Here is a 27,331-nt window from a genome sequence, read left to right as displayed (position 1 = left end):
GATGTTTGATGTGCAGATACTGGACTGCACCTGGAAGGTTATCAGGCAGAAGGGGCGGGACCCCCACCTGGCAGGTTATCAGGATGACTTTGAGATGCATATGCTGGACCTAGATGTCAACTCTTTAGGCCTCTGTCACACACACACAAGCTCCTATCTGACTTGTACCTAACAGAAGCACTCTCTCCACTGATGGCTGTGTAGAAGGAGCACCACTCTTTCCATCCACTTAGCGTGTGCACTGTAAATCCTGATGCAGCTGTCTGGTTCTGAGTATGAAAATGTGACTACCACGTAAGGGTTTACTCAGACCCCAGTACTCAAGCTGATGTGCTTCCGGCTGCTGCATTCGTCACCAGCAAGACTTCCTATTTAACTAGGTCAAGAAAAGTTGTTTGAGGGTTTTCGCGGCATTCTAGAAATCACTTTGCTTTCACTGTACCACTTTGATCACAGGATGTTTGTCCTGTGAACATTGCTATGTCAATCACCCTTACAGCTTTGAACAAAAGGATTATTTCTTTATTTTTAAACTGAAGCCAATTCATAAAGTATAGAAGATAAATGAGTCATTGGTTTCCCTGAAAAGTGTATTTTATTGTGTGATTCGTACATATAAACTGTGTTATCACAATTTCCAATTTAAGCCATAAACTTAAGCACTACTTAGATATTTTATCTATAATTAAGTGCACATATACAGTATATTTGTTCTAACAAGGTCATAGTATTTGTGGGATAAAACACTCCAAAATATCTTTATCATTTGAAAATACCAAATTAAAATAAACCCTATACAGTTATATTTATACTTGATCATTTAATGGCTCTGTCTCTACATTGCTTCATATTAATAAATCCTGTGCTTCTTTGCGTATGCATATGTAAAGTCATAGTTTTGATCTTTTGCAAAGCTAATTAACCAACAGACATTTATAACCTTCACCACTCACTTCATGTATAAGGCTGTGGAGTAACAGAGTCTAAAAGACTGATGGTTTTTTCTTATGATGGCCAGATCAATGCTACCCTCTATCTAAAATCAGAATTAAAAATCACTCCAGCACAAATCATTGAAATCAATAAGGGACCACAATGTACTCAGTATCCAAAATGATTAATGTTCCACATCTGTCTCCTTTAAGGCTCAAAACAACTTAAAATTATTTCTTTTACCCTAGTTGGAACCTAGTTTCTCCCCAATGTAATTCAATGCTACAACTCACCAAAATATGTTACAGTACTTTAGGATGTTCCTTAGCCTTTGAAAATAGTTTTTCAACTATTTCATTTCAATATGGAAAGCTTAAAAATTTTTACAAGCAAAAAAGAAATGCCCATTATTTCTATAATCCCATAATTTTGTCATTCCATAATCTCTCTTCAATAATTTGGAATATGTATTTTTGTTTTCAGTCTCTCTCTCTCTCTCTCTCTCTCTCTCTCTAAGCCACAAACTATTTTGTGCCACAAACTATTTTGCAACCTGCTTCTTTCACTCAATGATTACTTAACTAAATATATTTCTAATTACTTCCAAATTCCAGGTACTAAAGTTTCTCCTACAGAATTATTTTTGGACATATATTTAGACTGTCTTATAGTTTATTGAACCCTATTTTAGATATTGAGATAGTTCCCAATTATCCCATTATTACAAATAATATTTCAAGGGAACAGCACTATATCTATGAACATTTTATTTTTTTTTATTTTTATTTTTATTTTTTTTTTTGATAGGCAGAGTGGACAGTGAGAGAGAGAGACAGAGAGAAAGGTCTTCCTTTGCCGTTGGTTCACCCTCCAATGGCAGCCGCGGCCGGCGCGCTGCGGCCGGCGCACCACGCTGATCCGATGGCAGGAGCCAGGAGCCAGGTGCTTTTCCTGGTCTCCCATGGGGTGCAGGGCCCAAGCACCTGGGCCATCCTCCACTGCACTCCCTGGCCACAGCAGAGGGCTGGCCTGGAAGAGGGGCAACCGGGACAGAATCCGGCTCCCCGACCGGGACTAGAACCCGGTGTGCCGGCGCCACTAGGCGGAGGATTAGCCTATTGAGCCGCGGCGCCGGCCCATGAACATTTTATTAAGGATGTATTCCTAGATGTAAAATGTTGGGTTGCAAGATATTATTTTCATGTTTAAAGACTGTGATGTAAAAACTGCTCTCTATAAAGATAGTACCAATTGTACTCCACCAGAAGTGTGTTAAAGGATTTCCCCAAGTCCATTACCATTACCAGTGCATATTACTATTTTTCAAAATCCTTGCCAGCTTGATAAATTTAAATGATTTGATTACATTGTTCTGATTTGCAATAAGGATCTATTTTAACATATTTATTGTTTTATAAGTGATATTCTTGGTAGATAGTTTGTAGGTGATGTAAGAGTATACCTGATACATCTTTGACTGTAACTTCAAGTGCACAAATGTCTGTATGTTTATTCCTTACAAATCCTCATTCTTCCATCTGTCTGGTCATTCTGTTAAGAGTCAAATATCCCTGGCAGTATTTCATATGTACACAGACAAGCTGAGAAAGCCATAATTGAAAAGTGGGTATTTAATAAATACTCAATATTTCCATAGTTCTATTCTTAAGAATATTCATCATGATTATTTATGAATTATTGGATGATATGAATGAAAATTACAGATGTTCTTCCATAGATATCATCAGAATCCTCCCATGTTTTCCCCTTTCTTGGGTTTTTTACCCCCTATATTGGCTGTTTACAAGACTGTTTCACTATGACAACAAGACAGTCATCAACAACTCAGAGTTCACATGCTACTCAGAGACAACAAGCACCTCTTTTACAATGACTCCAGAAAAAGTCCCTTGGAGAATTCTGATTGGCTCATCTTGAGTCATGTGCTCATTCCCAAGGGAAATTCTCTGATTAGTCAGCCTAGGTCAAGAGCACTCTTTTTTAGAGTCTAGTGATTGGCAACCCCTTGGAGTGGGGTAGAGCAGGAGTGAGGCTGGAGATGGGTGACTGGGGGCAAGTTGGTTCTCAAAGGAGAAAGATGCTAGCAGGCAAAAAGTCACAATGAGCTCCATAAGTTAGCCACCTGGAAAAAAATGTAAGTAGGTGTGGGACGGAGGGGAGGAGGAAGTGGAGAGAGAGAAAGAACCATGAAATTCTGTGAGTATCAGACTTCAAAAAAATCTGTTAACATAAAATGGACCATTTTACCAGGCTTCCGTGTACATTTCAGTGACATTAAGCATATTCACTGTGTAAAACAGTTACTATGATTTAGCTCCACCTAAAACTGAAACTCTGTACTCATTGAACAAGAACTCTGTTTCCCCACACCGCCAGCCCATGGCACCTGCCTTTCTGCTTTCTGTTTCCACGAGGCTGACTATTCCAGGTACTTCATATAAGTGGAATCATAGTGTTTTTCCTTTTGTGTCTGGCTTATTCTGCCCAGCATACTGTTATCCATCCTCACCTATGTTGTAGCATGTGTTGAAATTTCCTTCCTTATGACAATTAGATAATATACCATTGCATGCAAGGACAAAAAACATTTAAAATGAATAATGAAATATGCATGAGTCCACAGTGGGAGCTAATCTGCCAGAGCAGTAAACAAACAAACCAAAAACTGTAGGGAAATAAAAATTCTTTTACAAGAGCCAAAGAACAGAGAAGGAATCTGCAAAACATTAAATGTTGTAGACACGAAGGTCAATTCCAACTGATAGAAGATCATGGGCTTTGTTGAAGGGAAAGACCTTAAAGATTCCAGCAACAGTGGTTTTGGTGGAATTGTGGGGGCCAGATCCTGGTTGTTTGGAGCTCATGACTAAAGGGAGATAAAGAATTGTGAACTCTTTTAAAACATTTAGCCATTATAAAAAGGAGAAAGCTACAGTGGTAGCTGAAGTGAGGCGGGACTTGGGAGATCTATGATATGTCATGTTATGTTATGTTACATCATATCATATGTCATGTCATGATGTAATGTGATGTGAAGTTATTTGGATAGGAGGAACTTGACTATGTTAGTAGTATACAAAAAAAAAAAAAAAAAAACAAGAATATCCTAAAGTAAATGAAAGAGAGCAGCGATGTTTAATGTTAAAGTGGTTTGCAAGGTGAGGTGGTAGGGATGGAACGAGGCATTGAGTGCCAACTGGCCAGGTTTTCCCCCAAAACTGACTAACTACAAAGAACTTCCTGCTTCCTAAGGTGGCTCCTAGGTGATACATTTTGTTGCAGATCCACCAGATGCTCCTGAGGACGTAACCTGTGTCATTCATGAATATTCAGACCACATGACTTGTACTTGGAATGCCGGGAAACTCACTCACATAGCCACAAAGTATGTGGTACATGTGAAGAGGTACGTGCCTTCTTTCATGGCTTCACTTAAGACTTCCATCGCAGTGCAGCCTGGGTTGAGCTTCAAGTTCACATCCAGGAAATCAGCCTCAAGCACTCAATATTTACTCCGGTTATGCTGAACTTCCTAATTATGATCAGGGAAGCTCCCAACACCCTGTTTGGGTCATGAAGATTTTCAGTCTGTGAGGCAATGCATTCTGTGTTCCTTCTGTTCTTTTTGCTCCTTGCTGGGTGACTGGTAACAGAAACCTAATGGTGCAGCATAGCAGTTTAAAACCCTTGCCTAAATTCCAGTTCTATTCTTGTAGGGTTTAGACAATTAATCCAATCTCTCCAAATTACCATTTCTTTATCTTTAAATAGGCCTAAGAATGGAAACGAATGCACAACTTTGTTCTAATTAATTTAGTGGAATTTGACTTTTAAAGTATGTATCACAGTACCAGGTCCATAGTTAGCACGAAATTCATGAAAGCTATTAGTCATTAACAATGACTCCTAGATCTTAATTTTTATCTATACAGGCTGATCAACTGTCCTGATTTGCCCAACACTAGACACAAGACTTGCAGTTTTACAGCCCAGAAAACTGATCACCCTATTCACTGTTTCCTGATTTGTTAGTTTATTTATTTTTTTAGTTTTTTTTAGATTATTTATTTATTTATTTGACAGGTAGAGTTACAGACAGAGAGAGAGAGACAGAGAGAAAGGTCTTCCTTCTGTTGGTTCACTCCCCAAATGGCCCCAATGGCCAGAGCTGCGCCGATCCGAAGCCAGGAGCCAGGAGCCAGTAGCCAGGAGCCTCCTCCTGGTCTCCCATGCGGGTATAGGGGCCCAAGCACTTGGACCATCCTCCACTGCTTTCCTAGGCCATGGAAGAGAGCTGGACTGGAAGAGGAACAGCCGGGACTAAAACCGGCATCCATATGGGATGCCGGTGCTGCAGGTGGAGGATTAACCTAGTGTGCTATGGTGCCAGCCCCTGTTAGTTTATTTTTTAACAAAAGAATTCTTCACATAATATATTTGAAGTACACACTTTTTCTTAAAAATTTCACAAACGATTTGTTTTTAAGATTTATTTATTTATTTGAAAGGTAGAGTTACAGAGAGAGAGAAGGAGAGGCAGAGAAAGAGAGAGGTCTTCCATCCACTGGTTCACTCCCCAAGTGGCTGCCATGGCCAGGGCTGGGCAACGTCGAAGCCAGGAGCCAGGAGCTTCATTTGGGTCTCCCACATGGGTGCAGGGGCCAAAGCACTTGGGCCATCCTCTGCTGCTTTCCCAGGCACATTAGTGGGGAGCTGGATTGGAAGTAGAGCAGCTGGGACTTGAACTGGCACCCATATGGGATGCCAGTGCTGCAGGCCTTAATCTACTGAGCCACAGCCCCAGCCCCCACTAATTTTTTTCAACAAGAAGGCATTTAATGGACACTTACTCTCTGTCAAGCACTGGACCAAGAGCTTTCTGCTACCTCATTGAATCCCCTATACAACATTGTGAGATGCTGCTATGGTCTGAAGGTGTGTGTCTCCCTGAAATTCATAAATCAAAACCTAACCCCCAATGCAATCGTGTTAATAGGTGAGGCTTCTGGGAAATGAAATAGTCCTGCTGAGTTGAAAAGTGGACATGAGAACAAGAGAATTAGCAGCTCATTCCTAAATAAGATTTAAGAATGTGAAAATGAGGGCAATATCAAAGCAAACCCCACACTTCAAGCTCACATAAAAAAGCTGGGCAGTGCTAGATTCATGGAGTAGCCTCGTACCTTGATAAGTTTTGCTGTCTCTTGGAGTCTAGAAGCATCCCAAGACCTTGATGTTCCTGGTTGACTGGTGAACTCATTCTCTCATGCTATATAACTGCTTTCTTGAATACAGCTCACCTACCATACGACTCACTTTATTTGATATATACCAATGATTTTATTAAATTCACATAATTATGCAACCATGACCAAAGCACATTTCAGAATGTTTTCCTTACTCCTAAAAGAAAACCATTACCATCACTTCCTATTTTCCCTCTCCACTCCCAGTGCCTGGCAACCACTATCTCCTTTATGTTGTTGTAGATTTGCCTACACTGGATACATAATATAATAATAATTATACAACAGATGGTCTTTTGTGTTTGGCTTCTTTCACTTGGTATATTTCTTTCAAGGTTTATTGATAGTGTAGCATGTATCAATACTTCATACTATTTTTTAGAGGGGGAGAGGGCTGAATAATTTCATTTTATTGATATGTCGTAATTTTCATATTCATTTACTAGTTGATGGGCATTTGGATTGTTTCCACTTTTGACTATTATGAATAAGGCTTCTATTAACATGTGCTTTAAGTTTTTGTGTAGTATATGATTTCATTTCTCATGGGCATGTGTTTAGGAATAGAACTACTGGGTCATATGATAGCTCTAAGCTTAACATTTCAAGGGATAGCACTAATGTTTTCCAAGGCAGCTGCCCTATTTTACATTCCCAGTAATGTGTGTGGGGGTTCCAATAGCTCCATCTCTTTGTCAACACTTATTATTATCTTGTTGATGAATGCCATCCTCATGAATGTGGGCTAATTCTTTTCAAGCCCCACTCAACTTCTTTCTTCGGTTTCTGACAGTAAAATTGCATTGTAAATTTGGAATACACATACAACAATTTGAGCAAGTATAGTTGTTAGACAATTTCAAACTTGCCAACAAGTTTGATATCAAAAAATATAATTTTGGAGGCCAGTATTGTAGCACAGCAGGTAGAGCCACTGCCTGTGACATCAGCATCCATGGCCCCAGTTCATGTTCCTGCCGTTCCACTTTCAATCCAGCTCCCTGCTAACGTCCTGGGAAATCAGTGGAGAATGGCCGAAGTGCTTGGGACCCTGCATCCACGTGGGAGAGCTGGAAAAAGCTCCTGGCTCCTGGCTCCTGGCTCTTGGCTTTAGCCCAGCCCAGTCCTAGTCTTTGCAGCCATTTGTAGAGTGAACTAGCAATGGAAGATATCTCTCTCCCACTCTCTCTCTCTCTCTCTCTCTCTCTCTGTATAACTTTGCCTTTCAAATAAATAAATCTTTTTAAAAATATTATAATACTTTGCATCATAAAAGCATTCTCCAAATATTTTATGACTTTTATCTTTGAGATCACTTTTTACAATGTTTATTTATTTATTTAATTACTAAGAAAGAGGCAGAGAGAGCCCCCATCTGCCAGTTCACTCTCCAAACACCCACAAGAATTGCAGCTGGGACAGATTGAAGACAGGAGTCCAGCACTCAGTCAAGACCTCCTACGTGGGTTCCAGGGACTTGAGCCTTCATCTGCTCCCTCCCAGAATGTGCAAACTAACAGAGATCTAGAATTGGAAGTGGAGCCAGGACTCAAATCCGGACCTTCTGATATGGGTTATGGGCATTCCAGGCAGCATCTTACACCTGCCCCAAGACTATTTCTATATATTTCTCATTAAAAATTGTTTAAAGCATTCGTTCAAAAATATGCATGTTTAAATTATTTGCATAAGGCTTTTTGAGAGATGACTCTACTTTATAAAGTAAGGAATACCTAGATAGGAGTTCTAAAATTAATCTCAATATTTGGGAAGCTGCTCTGGAAATATTAATAGACTTACTGAGCAGAAATACTAACTGATAGAATTAAAAAGGAGAGAACAATCCAACATGGGAAGCGGGATACACAGCAGACCCATAAAATGGCAGATGTCCTAAACAGCACTCTGGCCTCAGAATCAGCCCTTAAGGCATTCAGATCTGGCTAAAAAGCCCATGAGAGTATTTCAGGTGTGGAAAGCCAAGACACTCTGGCAAAAAAAAAAAATGACCTAAATGAAAGATCTCTGATAGTGAGATCCCAGCAGAAAGAACGGGCCATCAAAGAGGGAGGTACCTTTCTCTAAAGGGAGGAGAGAACTTCCACTTTGACTATGACCTTGTCTATTTTTTTTTTATTTTATTTTTTTTTATTTTTTGACAGGCAGAGTGGACAGTGAGAGAGAGAGACAGAGAGAAAGGTCTTCCTTTGCCGTTGGTTCACCCTCCAATGGCTGCCGCGGCTGGTGCACCGCGCTGATCCGATGGCAGGAGCCAGGTGCTTCTCCTGGTCTCCCATGCTGGTGCAGGGCCCAAGGACTTGGGCCATCCTCCACTGTACTCCCTGGCCACAGCAGAGAGCTGGCCTGGAAGAGGGGCAACCGGGACAGAATTCGGCGCCCCGACCGGGACTAGAACCCGGTGTGCCGGCGCCGCTAGGCGGAGGATTAGCCTAGTGAGCCGCGGCGCCGGCCTATGACCTTGTCTAAATAAGATTGGAGTTGGCAAACTCCAGAGGCTTCCATAGCCTTGGCACCCCATGACAAGAGCCTCAGGTGATTACTGATGCCATAAACAAGAGTGTCAATTATTAAATCAACAACAGGAGAACAGGAGTCACTGTGCACTTACTCCCCATGTAGGATCTCTGTCCTTAATATGTTGTACTATGTGAATTAACAGTATAAGTAGTACTCAAACAATACTTTATACTTTGTGTTTCTGTGTGAGTGCAAACTGTTGAAATCTTTACTTAGTATATACTAAATTGATTTTCTGTATATAAAGATAATTGAAAATGAATCTTGATGTGAATGGGATGGGAGAGAGAGCGGGAGATGGAATGGCTGCAGGTGGGAGGGAGGTTGGGGGGGGGAAAGCCGCTATAAACCAAAAGTTGTACTTTTGAAATTTATATTTATTAAATAAAAGTTAAAAAAAAGATTTACTAGGCAGAATGCTTCCAGAAACATACATTGGAAAGACAGTGGACTTTTGAGTTTTGCATTTGATTTCCAGTTCTGAAACTTATCAGTCAGATGTCTTTTATATTGCAAATATCAGAAAGTCTAAGTGCAGTGATTGCAATGGACAAGGCCTATTTATTTCAGTACAGAGCTGGCATGATAATTCAGTTATACCCTCATCTTTCTGCTCTACAATCTTTTTTTTTCTTTCCTTTTATTTTATTTTTGTTGAAAACAGAGATATTAATGTCATAGAATTGAGGAATTCATTCTTGTCATTAGCAACAAAATGGATGCAACTGGAAACCATTATACTTAGTAATATAAGACAGTCTCCAAAAGACAAATACCACATATTCTCTCTAATATGTGGCAACTAATAGAATACTGAAAATATAATCTATGGGAGTGAAATTGACACTTAAAATGCAATGATTTTGAACAGCCCTTGTCTCTAACAGTGTTTTTTTTTTAATCATACTATTTGTTGAACTCTTTACTTAGTATAGGGTTAATCTTATGAGTATAAAGTTAACTGGAAATAGATGCTTATAAAAAAATAAGAATGGGAACATGAGAGGGAGAAGTAAGAAGGATGAGAGTACTGGCGGGAGAGAGGGTAGGATGGGAAGAATCACTATGTTCCTAAATTTGTATATATGAAACGCATGAAGTTTGTATACCTTAAATAGAAGGTTTCTCAGTAAAAAGAAAAAAATAAAATAAAGTAATTATTCAAGTGCTAATTTTGACATAAGACCTTGAATGGTATATGTTGAAGGCATTGTAATATCTTTTGTAAAGAATAACATATGTTTAGGAAATATAAAAAAGTAAGAGATTCATGACAATGATCATAACAAGGGGAAAAGGGTATGTTGTCTTTTACATGATACAATTCGATGAAGCAATATTTGTAACTATATGCCAAATATATGACATCAACATAATTTTTATACTCTATTCTAGCTTCCACAAATAAGAGAAAACATATGATGTTTGTCTTTCTGAGATGGGCTTATTTCACTTAGCATAATGATCTCCAGGTCTATCCATTTTTATTGCAAATATCAGAATTTTATTCTTTTCATGGCTGAGTAATATTCCATTGTGTATATAAAACACATTTTCTTTCTCCAGTCATCTAGGTTAATTCCGTATCTTTGCTATTATGAATTGAGCTGCTATAAACATGGGAAGGCAGAGAACTCTTGCATGTACTGAGTTCATTTCCTTTGGATGTGTTCCCAGCAGGGAACGGGGTGTATGGAAGAGCTACTTATAGTTTTCTGAGGAATCTGTACACTGTTTTCCAAAATGGTTGTACTAATTTGCATTCCCACCAATAGTGTACTAGGGTACTTCTTTCTCCTCAACCTTACCAGCATTTGTTATTTTTTTGATTTTTGGAAAATAGCCATTCTAAGCTGAGTAAGGTGCAATCTCATTGTGGTTTTGGTTTGCATTTTCCTGATGGCTAGTGATCCTGCTGCTCTGTGATCATCAGTGGGTCACCCTTAATCCTCAAATGCTGCTGAAACCCTCCCATGGACTTCTACACCTGCAGGGCGTTGGCCAGAAGGGTGTCACGTGTCTTGTCCACGCCAGCTGATGAGAACCTGGGTGGAGGACATTGAAGATGGAATGTGGTGCTGCCACCCAACACTAGCTGCCATAGTTGCTGTGTGACCTTGGAAAAGTTGGTTAGGCCTGCTGAGCCTCTGCCTCCTGTGAGATGGGAATAATTAATACCATAAAACTTACAGGAAAGCATGTAGGAGATGCTCAGAAACAGCAAAGACAGAAAGAAACATCCTAATCCATTTGGGCTGCTACAACAAAATGCTATAAAAGACAGATCTCTATTACTCTCAGTCCTGGAGGCAAGTTGCCCATAGATTGTCTGGTGTGGGCCCTTTCCTCATAGATGTTGCCTTCTTTGTGTCCTTGTATGGTAAAACGTGCAAGGTAGCTTCCTTCAACCTCTTTTTAGGAGAGAGCATTTGGCCTAGCAGTTAAGCCACTTCTTGGGCTGTACATCCCACACTGGAGCGCCTGGGATCAACTCCCAGCTCCACTTCTGATTCCAGTCGGCACCTAAGTCATGTACTGGGCAGCAACAGATAATGGCTCAAGTAATTGGGTTCCTGCCACCCACATGGGAGACCTGGATTGGATTCTGGGCTCCTGGCTTCAACCTTGGCCAGCTCCAGCTCTTGTGGATGTCTGGGAAGTGAACCAGCAGATGGGAGCTCCCTCTCTCTCTCTCTTTCTCTACCTCTCAAATCAAAACAAAGAAAAACAGATACCTCTTTTTATAAGAGTACTAAATTCATTCATGAGAGTAGAGTCCTCCTAGTATCACCTTCTAAAAGCTCCACTTTTTCAAAAAAGATGTATTTATTTGGGGCTGGAGTTGTGGTATATAGGGGAAAGCTGTTGCCTGTGACATTAGCATAATCACACTAGCATAATAACCCGTATGGATGGGTGCCGGTTCGTGTCACCAATGTATCACTTCCAATCCAGCTCCCTGCTAATGGCCTAGAAAAAGCAGCAGAAGATGGCTCAAGTTTCCGGGCCCCTTTCACCCACGTGGGATATGGATGAAACTCTTGGTTCCTGGCATTGGCCTGGCCCAGTCCTGATCATTGCAGCCATTTAAGAAAAAAGATTTATCTATTTATTATAAAGGCAGAATTACAGAGACGGAGAGAGAGAGAGAGAGAGGTCTTCCATCCACTGGTTCACTCCCCAGATTGGCTGCAATCGCCAACACTGGGCCAGGCAGAAGTCAGAAGCCTGGAACTTCATCCCGGTCTCTCACATGGGTGGCAGGGGCTCAAGGGCTTGGGCCATCTTCCACTGCTTTCCCAGGCACATTAGCAAGAAGCTGGATCATAATGGAATGGGTACCCATATGTGATTCCAGCATCACAGGTAGCAATTTAACCCACTGGAGCCCTGAGGCTCCACTTTTAATACAACTGCAGTGGGGGTTAGGTTTCAACACAGGAATTTGGAGGGGCACACCAATCTTCAGACGACCAGCGAGGACTTTTAGAATGTTGTGGTACCCTCAAGGCTAATTCGCTAGGCAATTTGATTTGTTCTTACATCAAACCTGACTGATTTGGAGAAGATTAATATAAGTGAAAAAATGATCATTTACAGGATACTACAAAAATAACAAAATTCACATTATTTTATAGTAATACAGTAATTTAAAAAATTTAAACTGTTGAGTGTGTTCTAAAAAGAAAGAGTAATCTTGTAACCATTCTGTGCATGTATGACAATCATAAATCCACTCCATCATTCAGATTAGAGTATAAGTTCAATGCGGCAAGAGATTTTGTTTTCTTCAAAGCTGTACCAATTGAGCCTAGAATGGAGACTGATACCTAGTAAGTGCTCAATAAGTATTTGCCCAGTGGTTGTTCTAATTGATAACTAAAAATAGACATTTATTGCATTCTCCCTTCACAGTCTAATTAAATAATAATAATACAAGGTCACATGTATTCTTAAAATTATTTTTCACTGTTTTTCCTAAAATGCAATTGTACAGGTTGAGTTCGCTCATCTGAAAATCCAAAATCCAACATTTTTCAGTAAGTCCCTGACACCACAAATGAAAAATTCCACACGGTGAAACTTTATTTCATGGACAATTTATTTAAAATATTATAGAAAAATTGTCTTCAGGCCAAAAAGTATACATGAAGCATAATTGGACTTCATATTTAGATTTGGATTCCATCTCCAAGATATCTCTTCATTATATGGAAATATTCCAAAACTAAAAAATATCTGAAATTCTGAACACTCTGGTTGCAAGCATTGCGGATAAGGGAAACTGTACATTAGCCAAACTCTGACAAATCTAATCCAGATTCTGAATTGAGGAAGTCCAGGTTAACAGGATTTTAGCATTCTTATAAATATTTATTTATTTATTTATTTGAAGTCAGTTTGAGAGAGAGAGGGACAGATGGGGTGGCGGGCGGTGTAGAGCGAGCGAGCAAGCTTGCATCTGCTGATTCACTCCCAAGACTGCCCAATAGCCAGGGTTGGGCCAGACCAAAGCCAGGAGCCAGAAGCTTCTTCTGGGTCTCACATGGGTGGCAGGAACCCAGACACTTGCACCATCTTTTGTTGTTTTTCCCAGACCATTACCAGTGAGCTGGACCAGAAGTGGAGCAGCTGAGACATGACCTGGTGCCCACATGGGTTGCCAGCAGCAAGGACAGAATGCAGATTAGCTTAAAAACGAATTTTCTTCTCTGGCAAATGGAACGCATGAGCTCCTGTAAGCATAGACAAGTGGGAAAAGGAAACCAATATCTATTCTGCTTACAATTAATTAAAAACAGACTTGTAAGTTGAAAATAATTAGAGGAAAGTCAATTTCTCCAACTACCAAAAAAATCTTTCCCTCCAGGAAACAGTTGACTTATAGTGAATGTTGTGGTTGAGGTATTAAGTATGATTTAAAGACGTGCTTCTAGGTCCTGAGTGATCAGGGGGTTTTCCACCTTGGCAGAGAGGTAGATATTGGCGTTTGCAAGGTTTCACTTCCAATTCATGTGGCTGTTTTCCAGTAAAACTGCCCTTATATCAAAGCCTGTCACCTCAGCCACCCACTGCTTTCACCAGTGGCGAAGAGGCAGTATTCCCTCCATGGCGGTCTGGCCCATCAGGGGCCTCCAGGCGTTGGTTTGAAGTTGTTGAGAAGAGCAATCATGTCTACATTTCTTCAAGAACTTTCTTCCCCTCAGCTCCTGTGTGATGGTGAGCTGCCTGGCTATTCATGTAGCTCTTCTACCTCCTGTATTTTGCTGTGTTCCAATGGATGGTGCTAGAAAAAAAATTAATCACTGCTAATTAGTGCCTCGTTACTGTTGTCCCACTACCTTAACAGCGTATGTTGAGCTTCGGCTGCTCTTTCTCCATCTTGGACGCTCTTGCATTGTCTGGCACAGTGCCTTCTACTCAATAACTACTTGCTGAGTGAAAAGGAATTAATGACAGCCACATATTCTGTTCCATTGAAGTCAGTTTAGCAACTATTTAGTGTATCATGTCTTCCTGGCAGTGTGTTAAACTCTGGAGATTAAAAAGACAGGCACTATCTCTTTGCATGGTAAGCTCATCAATTTTTTTATAACACCAATGGGGACATTTGCAAGCACCACGGAAGATGAATCAGGTGAATATTTTTAGATTAGATATCATTTTAGACACCTTAAAATCAACTGCCTCCTATTACAAATAAAATCTTATTTATTTTTGCCACATTTTGCCACATCTCATCCATTTGTGTATTTCTGGTAGCCACAAAGAGTTCTTGGATATTGCAAATCTTTTTAAGGCCATGATGTCAGTTTTCAGTCATTCTTTTAGGACCCAATAAGTAGTTCATATTAAAATCCATTCCCTAACCAATTGTGCCCTCAGAGCTACTTGTGTCTAGAGAAAAACACAACATTCCTGATTGGTATCATTTTATATTCATGACCATTTACACCATGGGGGCAGAGAGCTGCCAGTAGTCTTACTACATTTCACCAGTCAAGTCACTCCCCCACCAAGCCAGATAATTATGTCATTACTTCTTCTCTCATCTCTGGTCTCCAGCATCTTCCTCTCATCACTCTCCATTGCTGATCTACTTCCTATTTTACTGAACAAATTGGTTCAATGAGAAATATCACACCCTCCCTCTTGTACTAATGCATAGACATCTGTACTTATACACTTGACCATCTTTTCTATTAATACAGCTAAATCACCATTGCCCTTAAGCCAACTCTCCACTTGTGTACTAGATCTTGTTCCTCACACCAGTGCCTCCACATTGCTCCCTCGATTTCCCCATCTCCTTGTCACTGTCTCTTCTACACTTATTGGATCCTTAACAGACATGCTGTCACATCTGCCCTTCTGAGAAATACGTCCGTCTGTATCTCTGCTGTCTTTTATGACAAAACTCCTCAAAAGAATTGTCTTACTGGCTCTACTTTCTCTCTTGCCTCCATTTAATCTAGTTTAATCACAGTCTTTGCCCTCACCACTCCTCTGAAATGTTTGTATCAAGGTCACTGATGCTTTGTGCATTGTCAGACCCGATAGTATTCTCAGTCCTCATCCTGTGTCACAGGCGCTGTTCACCCAGATCTTTGTTTCCTGCTTTCGGCTTCCAGGACACCACTCCCCTTTGCTCCTCTTCCCTCCTCCCTGGATGATTTTTCTCAGTCTGTTTGCTGATTCCCCTTTGTTTCCAGTAAAGTAATAGTGACCTACAGCTCTGTCCTAGGACTTCTCATTACATAGTGTTTATCATCCAGATTTATGATGTAAAACTCCTCAGTGTACATCTCCAGTGCAGATGGCTCCTCTGAGCAGTCATTGCCCTATTGCTAACTTCTCACTCAGAGTTCCCTCATAGATGTCCAAAATGTCTCTCCAGTTAACATTTCTCAAAAACAAATGCCCAATTTTCTCTCCCCAGATTTGCATCCCAGTCCCTGTGATTGGCAGTTCTGTCCATCTCATCATTCACTCAAAATCAATGGAGTAGTCCTGGATTCCTCTGTATCGTACTCTTTGTCCAGCTGGGCAGCAAAACCACTTGAATCTGTCTTAACCTGCTGGCCGCTTCTCCCCACCTACACTGCCCCATCATTTCTTCTCTGCGTTAGTACAAAAATGTCCTAATGGATCTCCAGGAGCCTCCGTCTTCACCCATAGTGTTTCTCATTCACAAGTAGTTAAATTAATCTTTTTTCATATGCCGCTCAGATCATGTCACCTCTCTGATCAGAACTTTACATTTTACTCAGACATCTAAGCCAGAGTTCTTCAACATCCCTACTGGCCTTACAAGACTTCTAAATCTCCTTATCCAAAACTCTTTGATCTCATCTCTGATTCCTTTCCATCTCCCTCCTATTGAAACCTCACTGATCTTCTTGCTTTTCTTTGAATATGTGCTTCATGAAAGTTGGGACTTTATTATGACTACAAATATGTCTGTGGCACTGTCAGTGTTAACTCAGTATTTGCTGAGTGAGTGATTAAACAAATGGAAGACATTATTCACTATTATCACCATCAATCAGTAGTATTTATTGAGAAATCTATTAATTATAACTAAGGCTGAATGCATGGGAAAATCAGAAAAATAAAAATCATGCTTACTCCTTTTTTTACAGGAGTAACAAAACATCGGAACCTCCATCCGATGTTGGGAAACTCGGGAGTTGGAGCTTGATTTGGAGAGACCCCCAGCTAGACTCCCTCCAGATTCTTGTCTGCCCATGTGTAGGAATACAGCCAGGAGGTGTAGGAATACAGCCAGGAGATGTAGGGGGAGAAGAACAGAAAAGCAGGATATTTATTGAAAGGCAAATTGATATTGCCCACTCAGATCTGAGTGTGGACAACATCATAAGAGAATTGTCCACACCCAGGCTGGGGTTGTCCTTTTATAGATAAGGGGTGATGGTCAACACAGGGGCTAATTGAATGGAGTTCAATGGAGGCAGGGTTTGAGTGGTGCTTCAGTACCTGTGGTGGCCTCCAGGAAAGTGTCCTGGCATCTGATGCCTAATGGAAAGTGAGGCTTTGTATGGTGGGGAGCAGGTGTGCCAAGTCTTCAGCCGTGTTGAGTAGACACAGAAAGTGATGAGCTTTGAGCAGTACGTGTCACGTGGGTATTGGCAATCCTTTGATTCCTCTCCACTCACTAGCTACTTGCCTACCCATATCACTTTCAGCAAATAAGTTGTTATATTTTGGTCCCCACACACAAAAAATAAGGAACTCAAAAACATTGTAAGATGTGATTCTGTAAGAGATATCCCCTCTACTGTCAGCACAACACTCCTGACATCAAATGTGGGTGGGATAAGGGGTTTCTCCACATGGCAACTAGTTGTCCCCTAGAACCAAGTAGGCTTCCTTCAATTATTTTCTCACACTGTCTATCAGGAGATAGCTTTACACCCTACAGGTTGAGGGCTCAGTCCCACAAGGTCACACCCACTGCTTCAGATGCCAATCACAAGCCAAAAGTTGTGAACTATTCTGACCAAAAAAACTAAAAGTTGAGATTCCTATGACTCTCACCTAATTTGCCAGAGTGACTCACAGAGCTCAGAGAAATATTTTATTTATGTTGTCCCATTTGTTACAAAGGATTTTACAGAAGATACAGAGGGGAAGGACAGCAGGTAGAAGAAATGCACAGGGCAAGGCAGGTGGGGAGGGTCGTGGAGTTTCCATGGCCTCTCTGAACACAGCGTCCTCAGGCATCTCCTGTGGTCAGCTACCCAGAAGTTTTCTGGACACAGTTCTTTTGGGTCTTTATGGGAGCTTCCTTATCAGGGCTGTTTGATTACATCATTGGCAATAAGTGATCTGCTCTACCTTCAGTCCTTCTCCCCCAAAGGTGGGAGTTGGGACTAAAAGTCCCAAACTTCTTATCACATGGTTGGTTCCCCCAGCAACCAGCCACTGTACTGAGGCTATGCAAGAGCACCACTCCCATCAATCATCACAGTAGTACAAAGTCACTCATGCTTTGAAGATCACAGAAATTTCAGGAGCTATGTGCCAGGAACCAGGCAGAGACTAAATAATCTATTTCTTACTATATAACAGTATCACAAACCCTACAGTAAAACAGCCCTAAGATATAGTCACTCATTATTGGATTCTTCAACTAAAATAGTGCATCGTGGTCTTGATGCTAACATAAGGTAGACTTTAAAAGCAAAATTAAATTACCTAGAAACTATAGTTAATGTTGGTTTGAGCATAAATTTCCATTTTGACTTGTGATCTCAGTATGTGTGGTGAAAGAAATAGCCACAAACCAATTGAAAACATGTGTGTGGTTTTCTCTAACTGGAAAATACCCAACAATGCCCTACTTACCGCTTGCACACGCTTGCCATTTTTCTTGTTTTCATGTTTGAATTCTTTTTCAGCAGGTTAGCATTCCTTTTAACAAGTTGTCTCCTATCTTACAAAGAATATAAGGCAACTATGTGAACATCTAAATTTAGCAGCATAATTTAAAATTATATACGTGCAATATAAATGAAATGTCGCTGACTAAAACATACCAATTTTTGAAATTTCTTTTGTATTCATTAGAATGTAAGAAAGTATATCAGAAATACCTTTTAAATCATAATGAGTTTGTGTTCAATGAGTACTTTATTATGTAGGAAGCCATCTTACTTTCTTATCTCATTTACTCATTTATCTGAGTTATTTGGGAAAACAACAATGTTATTCCTACTTTAAATGAGCAAACTGAAGTTCAAAGTAGACCAGTGAGGTTAAGAAACTTGCTCAAGTCCCGCAACTTAACAAGGGGCAAAGCTGAGATGTGAACCTAGTTCCGTCTCTAAAACCCAAGCCCTTTGCTTTTAGTAACCGTGATGGGTCTCTCTCGCATCCCACGGGCGTGAGCAGAGAGACAGCATTGGAAAACTCATGGAAATGAATAACCCCAATGAACCTTTCGCCTTAGAGAATTTCCCTGATCCCTTGTTTATCTTGCTTTGGTGGTAGCAATAAATTCATATATGTATATATATGAATTATCATAGATATGATATATATAAATTTATATATATCATCGTTTCTGTAGAATTTGATTCATAAATGCATTTACGGTTTGGCAGCATAGGCCCAGTTGCTCTTTTTGGTATCTCAGCAAGCGTGTGGTGTAGAGTCCAAATGCAAAGGTGGCCAGCGAGCAAAATCCTGGCTGGGCCGCTGCGCTGCTGAACGGTCACAGCAGTGCCAGCACCTGGAGCGGAGCTTGGAGGGGGAAACGACAGTGAACGTAAGCTCTGTGTTCTCCAGGAAGAGGTGAGACTAGATAAGGAAATCGGGTCAGAGTTTGCCTCAGGAGCCTGAATGCTCTACAAAGAAGAGGAGATGACCCCGAGGAAGGATGTGAAGTATTTCCAGTCATCAACTATAAGAACGGAGCGCCCCTGGCTTTCCACTGTTGTTCAAATTTCAAAGTTATTTTCCATCTAAATTAGTATGACTATCAAATTAGGTTTTGCAATGGAGCACAATTAACTTAGGAATCTCTGGGCAGTATCTCAACAGCTAATATAAGGCCTAGATCATGGATCTAGGTATGAAAACTGTGAGGAAAGATAAAAGAAAATATAATTATAAATGTTTATTTATTAATTTTTTGTTGTTTATTTGAAAGGCAGAAGGAGAGAGAGAGAGAGAAAGAATCCACCATCTACCCCCTAAATGCCCACAACAGCCAAGGCTGGGGGAGGCCAAAGCCAGGAGCCTAGAACTCAGTCCAGAGCTACCGCATGAATGATAAGGGGCCCAAGTACTTGTGCCATCATCTACTGCCTCCAGAGTCTGTACTGGAAGGAAGCTGGAATTTAAAGTGGAGCTGGGACTTAAAGCCAGAGACTCTGATATGGAATGTGGGGACACCAAGTGGTGTTTTAACTTCTGCACCACTCACACGAAGAAAATATTATTTTTAAAAATGCTTAACCTTGTTTGGTAACTGTGTGGCTCTTAATGAGAGAAAATTCTTTAAAAGGGCAAACTGAGAACAAAGGACAGAATGCCTGTAACCCATTATGTCCCATTGTCCTGTATCTAGAACACCTACCAAGACGTAAATTGAACAATATATACCACTTATGGTAACTTCAAAATAAATATTATATTGTCAAATAGTCACAGAATTAAAAACTTGGGACTTAGTGGTATTGTAAGTGCTAGTTTGCATGGAAAGATAATTTAGTTGTAAATCTGCTAAAGTTATGATCCTAGTCTGACACCTAATGAAGCTCCCACGGAAAGCACAAATGCCTAATAGCCTACTGTGGGGTAGCTGTTGGAGCCAAGATTGGGAGGGAGCCCAGGGGAAAAGCACATGGGGAAAGGCAAGTGCGGAGGGACCAATGCTCCAATGAGGACCTGGGCACTCGACCATGGAAAGGCCTTTGTTGAAGCAGAGCAGTTTCAGGGGGAAAGTAAAATCACAATAAAAGGCTAAAAGATTAATAGTAGCTCTGATGGAATGCCTAAGAATGTAGAAAATCCCACTGAGAAATTTAAGAAAAGGAAATATAAAGAGTTGGGTGCTTGAAGGTTTCAACGCTTGTAAACTTAGCAAAGTCCACTGAAAACACTGCCGCGTTACAGATGGGCCTGATTATAGATAATGGGGTGTGCTTCAGAGTACAGGGGGCCCAGTGTTTGTCTCCATAGACTTCCTGCATGTGTTATTTTTTTTTTTTTTTGACAGGCAGAGTGGACAGTGAGAGAGAGAGACAGAGAGAAAGGTCTTCCTTTGCCATTGGTTCACCCTCCAATGGCCGCTGCGGCCAGCATGCTGCGGCCAGCACACCCTGCTGATCCGAAGGCAGGAGCCAGGTACTTCTCCTGGTCTCCCATGGGGTGCAGGGCCCAAGCACTTGGGCCATCCTCCACTGTACTCCCTGGCCACAGCAGAGAGCTGGCCTGGAAGAGGGGCAACCGGGACAGAATCCAGTGCCCCGACCGGGACTAGAACCCGGTGTGCTGGAGCCGCAAGGTGGAGGATCAGCCTAGTGAGCTGCAGCGCCGGCCCCCGCATGTGTTATAAGCCATCTGAGAGACACCAAGGGGTCAGCAGGCACAATCCAAATATCAAAATGTAATAATTAATTATAAACATTTAGTTTAATATTTAACTACTTTCAAATGTCCAAATACTTTTTAATATTTCAAATATTTAATGATATTTATTAACAATGAAGCTGTTAATGTAGAGCATGACTTTGGGATGTGGTGAAGTTTCTCCCAGAATAGACAGATTCACCCTACTCTGCACATGCCCAGTTCTTCATCCATGAGTCAGGGATGAGGAGGGTGGCCTTCATCTTCAAGAGGGCAGGAGGAATTGGGGGTGGACAGGAGGCAAGGGCTGAGGACAATCTGTCTTCACAGAAGCCGTAAAAGAGGAGAAGAAACACTTTGCAGCACTGTCCTCAACACTACCCTGCCTGTTATCCCCTTAAAAGTGTTGTGCACTGCCGGTGCAGGGGCTCACTAGGCTAATCCTCCGCCTTGCGGCGCTGGCACTCTGGGTTCTAGTCCCAGTCGGGGCGCCGGAATCTGTCCGGGTTGCCCCTCTTCCAGGCCAGCTCTCTGCTGTGGCCCAGGAGTGCAGTGGAGGATGGCCCAAGTGCTTGGGCCCTGCACCTGCATGGGAGAGCAGGATAAGCACCTGGCTCCTGCCTTTGGATCAGCGCGGTGCGCCGGCTGCAGCGGTCATTGGAGGATGAACCAACGGAAAAGGAAGACCTTTCTCCCTGTCCCTCTCTCTCACTGTCCACTCTGCCTGTCAGAAAAAAAAAAAAAAAAGTGTTGTGCGGTTATTTGGAGGATAGAAGTTTAAAAACAGAGCTCAAACTTTCTGTCCAAACCCAATGTCAATTTATAAAACTGGGAATTTCAGCACTAATAGATAGCCCTTAAAATTTTTCCAAGCTTAATTGGCTAATTAAAAATCATCACCCAGTCCGGCACTGTGGCTCACTTGGTTAATCCTCGGCCTGCGGCGCTGGCATCCCACATGGGCGCCAGGTTCTAGTCCTGGTTGCTCCTCTTCCAGTCCAGCTCTCTGCTGTGGCCCGGGAAGGCAGTGGGAGACCGGGAGGAAGCACCTGGCTCCTGGCTTCAGATGGGCACAGTGCCGGCCATAGTGGCCATTTGGGGAGTGAACCAACGGAGGGAAGACCTTTCTCTCTGTCTCTCTCTCTCTCTCTCTAACTCTACCTGTCAAATAAAAAAAAATCATCACCCAGTTATAGAAACATAAATATAATTTTAATGATATTTAATAGTTCTCTCTATTCCCCATTCCACACCAGGTCTTTCTCTTCTATTGTCATCACCATCTTGGGCAGTAAATGACTTCCTTTCCCCTTGTCCCATCGGTTACAAGTTCCAGTCAGTTCTACTTTCAAAGTCCATCCCCAGCGATCTCCACTCACTTCAGACTAAAAATGCAAGTTTTGATTATTAAATAGACTTTTTTTTTCTCCTACCTCTATTTTCATTTCGCTGCTATCTACCCTCCAGCCCCAGGGACCAGTACCACCCCCAGGTGATGTGGGCAAGGGGTAAATAGATTTCCTTCCAGGCTCTTGTCATGCACACGGACAAGCAATCGAAGTGCTGACACATGTAATGTGTATAAAGTGATAAAAACTATATAAAAGGTGAGAAAATGAGCACACACACATGAGCATGCCCCATAAAGAGAAATACCCATCATGAGTGGGCAATGGGCCAGAAGATTGTCTGAAAGGAGAAGGGGTGGTGGAGGGGAGACAGAGGGAGCAGCCCTGCAACACCTCCAGCCAGTGGTCTGAAGCAGGAGAGAGACAGCTCCTCCCAATTGCTGATCTCTTTTATGAGGTTGGGGGTGGTGCATGTAGGCATGATGGCACCTGGAATTATATGGCACTTCCACAACTTACACATGGAGCTGAATACCTGTATTTTCATGGTGTTTCCCTTCCTTAGGCTTGAGAAGAAGCAGTTACATCCTGGGAAAGGGCACATTTTGATTGACAAGTAGGAAGATAGAATTACATGGGGGGAGGGGTGGTTTGTAGGTACTTCCCACCCATGTGGCTGCCTATCTATCCCCTATCATGGGAACCCTCAAAGCAGTGAGAATCTGATTAAATTCACTCTCTTCCCATCACTCACATGACAGGATCCCTACCCGTCAGCAGCTCACACTGCTCTACTTCAAGTTACTTCTATGCTTCTTTTTTTTTCCCCCCACAGGCAGAGTGGACAGTGAGAGAGAGAGAGACAGAGAGAAAGGTCTTCCTTTGCCGTTGATTCACCCTCCAATGGCCGCCGCGGCCGGCGCACCGCGCTGATCTGATGGCAGGAGCCAGGTGCTTATCCTGGTCTCCCATGGGGTGCAGGGCCCAAGGACTTGGACCATCCTCCACTGCACTCTCTGGCCACAGCAGAGAGCTGGCCTGGAAGAGGGGCAACCGGGACAGAATCCGGCGCCCTGACCGGGACTAGAACCCGGTGTGCCGGCACCGCAAGGCGGAGGATTAGTCTAGTGAGCTGCGGCGGCCGGCACTTCTGTGCTTCTATGCTTCAGAGGAATGCACTTGTTGAACTTTCTCAGAAATGTCAAGACCTCTCACTTATTTGTTTTAGAACACGTCGCTTTGCTCTTCCTCTTAAAATTATGTGTATTGGTTTGTTTTTATTAATTGGAAAGGCAGAGATAGAGGGAAACACAGAGCCCCCATTCACTAATTCACTCCCCAGTTGGGCCTGGGTCAAGCTGAAGCCAGGAGCCTGGAACTCCACCAGGGTGTCCCATGTCGGTGGCAGGAACTCAAGTACTTGAACCATCACCTGTTGCCTCCCAAAATCACATGAACAGGAAGTTGGGTAGCTGGAACTCAAACTAGGCACTCCTACAAGGAATACTGATGTCCCAAACAGTGGCTCAACTCACTGGGCCCCAGTGTCCACCCCAAGCTGGTTTTTTTCCTGCCTAGAAAGTTAACTTTATCATACCCTTCTTGATCTCTCACCCCACATCAACTCCTCCTCCCATCCTCACCATTCACCCTATATCCTGGAAGTAATGTCTGACTTCAAAGCCTTGAACTGAACCCCTGTGCAATGCTCCTCCCTGGACTCATTTATTCCTAGCTATGTCCAGGGCCAAATGGGCATAATATGCATAGTGCCTAGGACCCACAGCATGTATAGGATTCCATGAAAATGTTTAATTTCATTTAAAATCAGAAGATAAAAATGCACTGTTACATTAAAGAAAATGTTTAATATATAATATTAATATATTTGCCATTAGAGTGATAGATCTAAAACAATACACGTGAACACATGTAGGCATGTACATATGTGTATATGTATGTGTATGTTTATGTTTATATAACTTAATGCTAAGTTTAAGTTTATATGTAGATATAACTTATAGAGATGGACACATACATGTACTTTTTTAAATTGAGGACAGGGTCCATGAAAGTAAAAATGCTTAGAACCTTTGCCAAATTTGAATTTGTTTTAAAACTTTTTGAAGATAAAATTTATTTTCCAATAAAATTTCATGTCAGAAAGCCAACTTAAAATGCTAGCAGCTGTTGGTGTGGTGAAGTGGGTTAAGTCTCAGTTTATGAAGCCAGTTCAGGCCCTGTCTGCTCTATTTCCAATCTAGTTTTCTGCTAATGTATCTGTAAAGACAACAGAATATGGCCCAAGTACTCGGACCCCTGTCATCCATGTGGGAGCCCAGATGGAGCTCCTGACTCCTGGTTTTGGCCAGACTCAGTCCTGACTGTTGTAATCATTTGGGCAGTGAACCAGTGGACAAAGATTCTCTGTCTCTCTCTCTCGTCTCTCCATCTATCCCCTTCTCTCTTTGTTATTCTGCTTTCAAAGAAACAAAGAAATATTTTTAAAAAAATACTTTTGGAATAATTAATCAAAACTAAATGTAACTTATGACTATCTTTTTTCTAAAGTTTGGAGACAGAAGAACAACAACAATATCTCACCTCAAGCTTTATTAACATCTCCACTGATTCATTACAAGGTGGCAAGAAGTACTTGGTTTGGGTCCAAGCTGCAAATGCGCTAGGCATGGAGGAATCAAAACCATTGCAAATCCACTTGGATGATATAGGTAAAGTATAAGAAATTCTATCATGTCTTTGATAATAACTAATTCATGGCGCCTGATCAAATGAAGCCTAGGTCTAAAACCAAGTCTCAGAGTTCTTCCAGATAAAGAAACAGAAGTTACTCGTAATTCGTCCTGTGAGAGACGACTGAGAGAGGAGTACTGCTACCACCTCTGTGGATGTCCTTCAGTCGTATTTCTATATGGATGTGGGTGTTTTGACAGAAATTTTGGGGAACTTCTTGTATTCCAATCATTGTTCTAAAAGCCAGAAAAAATAAGATGGACAAGGTACCTTCCCTGGCATAATTTGTAATCTACCAGGGAAGATGGCAGGAAACAAGGATTATAATAAAGGATTATAATGAAGAGATGAGACTTATATTAAAGCATTAGACATTGTTTGGGAACTTACATAGGGTCATTTTGCTTTAGTTTTGAGAAATTTTTAAAATGCATAGAATATTAGAGAATTATGCCAACATCTCTGTTTATCAGCCAGATTTAACACATGTTAACCATGTTGATTCAGATGTTTTGGGTTTTGCCTTTTTTAAAACTTACAATAAGTAATAAATACTTCTATCAATTTAATCTAAAATGTTGTTTTTAATGTCTGAATATATAATAGTTTGGCCCCTTCTTGTTGGAAATTTTCACTGTTTTCAATTTTTCACCGATGGAAACTATATTGACATAAACAATCTTGTGGCTAAATTTTTGTTAAGTTCCTCATTGATTTTGAAAGAAATTTCAAAATGTAGTTATACTTGAGCCTTGCACAACTACATACAAGTCTTAAAATCAAAATTCAGACAGAGAACATCAGCATCAGGTGTAAAAAGTCAGTCTCTCTTTGGAGATATTAGTACAACTTATTTCTGTTATAATTAAAGATGGTTTCAATAGCCTACCATTTATGTAGGTTATTATTATGTAGGTTATTATTTCTTGTGTGCTAGCTACTTTTATGTACATTATTGTATTGAACCTACACAACAGTTATTTTGTAGAAGAGATCACAATTTGCACATGAGGAAACTAAAGCTTAGTGACATTAAAAGAAAACTTGTGTAGCAGAGCTGCGAGGCATCTAATTCCAATATCTATGACCCGTATCTTCAGTCCTTATGAGAAAAATAAAAGCACATGGCAATGTGCCTGACAACTTTCCTGCTGATTGATGATCTAGAGATGTGAAGTCTTCCCTTGGGTTACAACAGAGGTCCACTTTGTTCATCACTGTGGTCTTCTATCACAACTAATATCTCAACTGACTTCAACTACTTCTATTAATGAGATTGGTCTAAAGATCCCTTATGCTCTGAACATTGGATTTGAAAGCATGCACACCTGACTACGGTGATGAACAATAACTCCAATTTACTGTATCTTCTTGGAGTTACAGTTCTGTTGAACCTGATCTAGACATTTTTGACACTTTACATTTTGAGGTGAGATGCAATAATATCCTTTTCTTAAAACAGGTTCCCCTTGATAGATTAATGACTTGTAAAGGCAAACGTGTCCATTATCATTTTGGCCATGTCACTTTTAGGAACTACTTTATAATTGGTAGTAGTATTATTACTATTATTATCAGTATGATCTTAATATCATTATATCCATTTATTGAACACACAGCGTGTTTTAGACACTTAAGATGCATATGACATTTACTTTTGGGAACAACATATGATAGTAGTGTACCCATTTTGCAGATGAAGAAAATGGTAAAATAGTTTGGCCAAGGCCACTTAACTAGTGAAGAGGAGAACTATTTTCCATCCTAGGTGGAACTAGGTTCTATCCTAGACCTGCTGGTTTGCTGTGGTTAACTACATCCCACCACCCACAAAAGAAAATGTCACCTTACCTCCACCTCCAAGTCTGGCTTCTCACACTGTGACCTGGAAGCCTAGAGTTGTTATTCCTTCTCCTTCTCTTCCCTCTCTCTCTACTTGCCCTTCCTTCTCATCCCATTCCTGCTTTCTTATTACCCCAAGATAGACTCAGAAGCTCAGGATAAAATTTCTAGGTTAATGAAGTAGGGAGCTCCAGTCAACGAAATCATCGAATTGTTAGAAAATGAGCTTCTTTCATTGATGACACTTTGAGAATGGAACGTTGCAAGTCAGATAAATGAAATGTTCTACAAAATAGAAAACAGAAGACGCTCCTGGGAGCAATTTCCACACAGCAGCTGTGAGATTGGGCTTTAACCACGTTAGGGAGGTTATGCTAGAACACAGGGCAGAGTTAGCTGTGCAGTAACCCTGTACCAGAATGACAAGTGAGAGGAGTGCTCTAAAGATCTCTTGTAGAGAAATAAATTTCAACAGAGAAAGTGCAGTGCCTTCTGCCTGCCATTTTGAACATTAGTTTTCATCAGTGTATAAACAGAGATAAATTATAT

At 41.2% G+C, this 27,331-nt stretch overlaps 1 protein-coding gene across 1 annotated transcript in view; it reads left to right on the top strand.

Moving 5' to 3' along the window:
• The window catches only part of IL23R (interleukin 23 receptor), a 71,583-nt gene that overhangs the window by 4,972 nt on the left and 39,280 nt on the right, over nucleotides 1-27,331 (top strand). The window contains exons 3-4 of the mRNA XM_070078295.2: nucleotides 4,237-4,360; nucleotides 24,758-24,918. Of these exons, the coding sequence (XP_069934396.2) occupies nucleotides 4,237-4,360; nucleotides 24,758-24,918 (285 nt within the window). The remainder of the gene's footprint in view (nucleotides 1-4,236; nucleotides 4,361-24,757; nucleotides 24,919-27,331) is intronic.

The sequence above is a fragment of the Oryctolagus cuniculus genome, chromosome 7 (assembly GCF_051225735.1).
Source record: "Oryctolagus cuniculus isolate XC-2025 breed Fujian yellow rabbit chromosome 7, ASM5122573v1, whole genome shotgun sequence".
Taxonomy (NCBI): Eukaryota; Metazoa; Chordata; class Mammalia; order Lagomorpha; family Leporidae; genus Oryctolagus; species Oryctolagus cuniculus.
The sequence above is the reverse complement of the archived record's forward strand: the minus strand, read 5'-3'. Positions and strand labels throughout refer to the sequence as shown.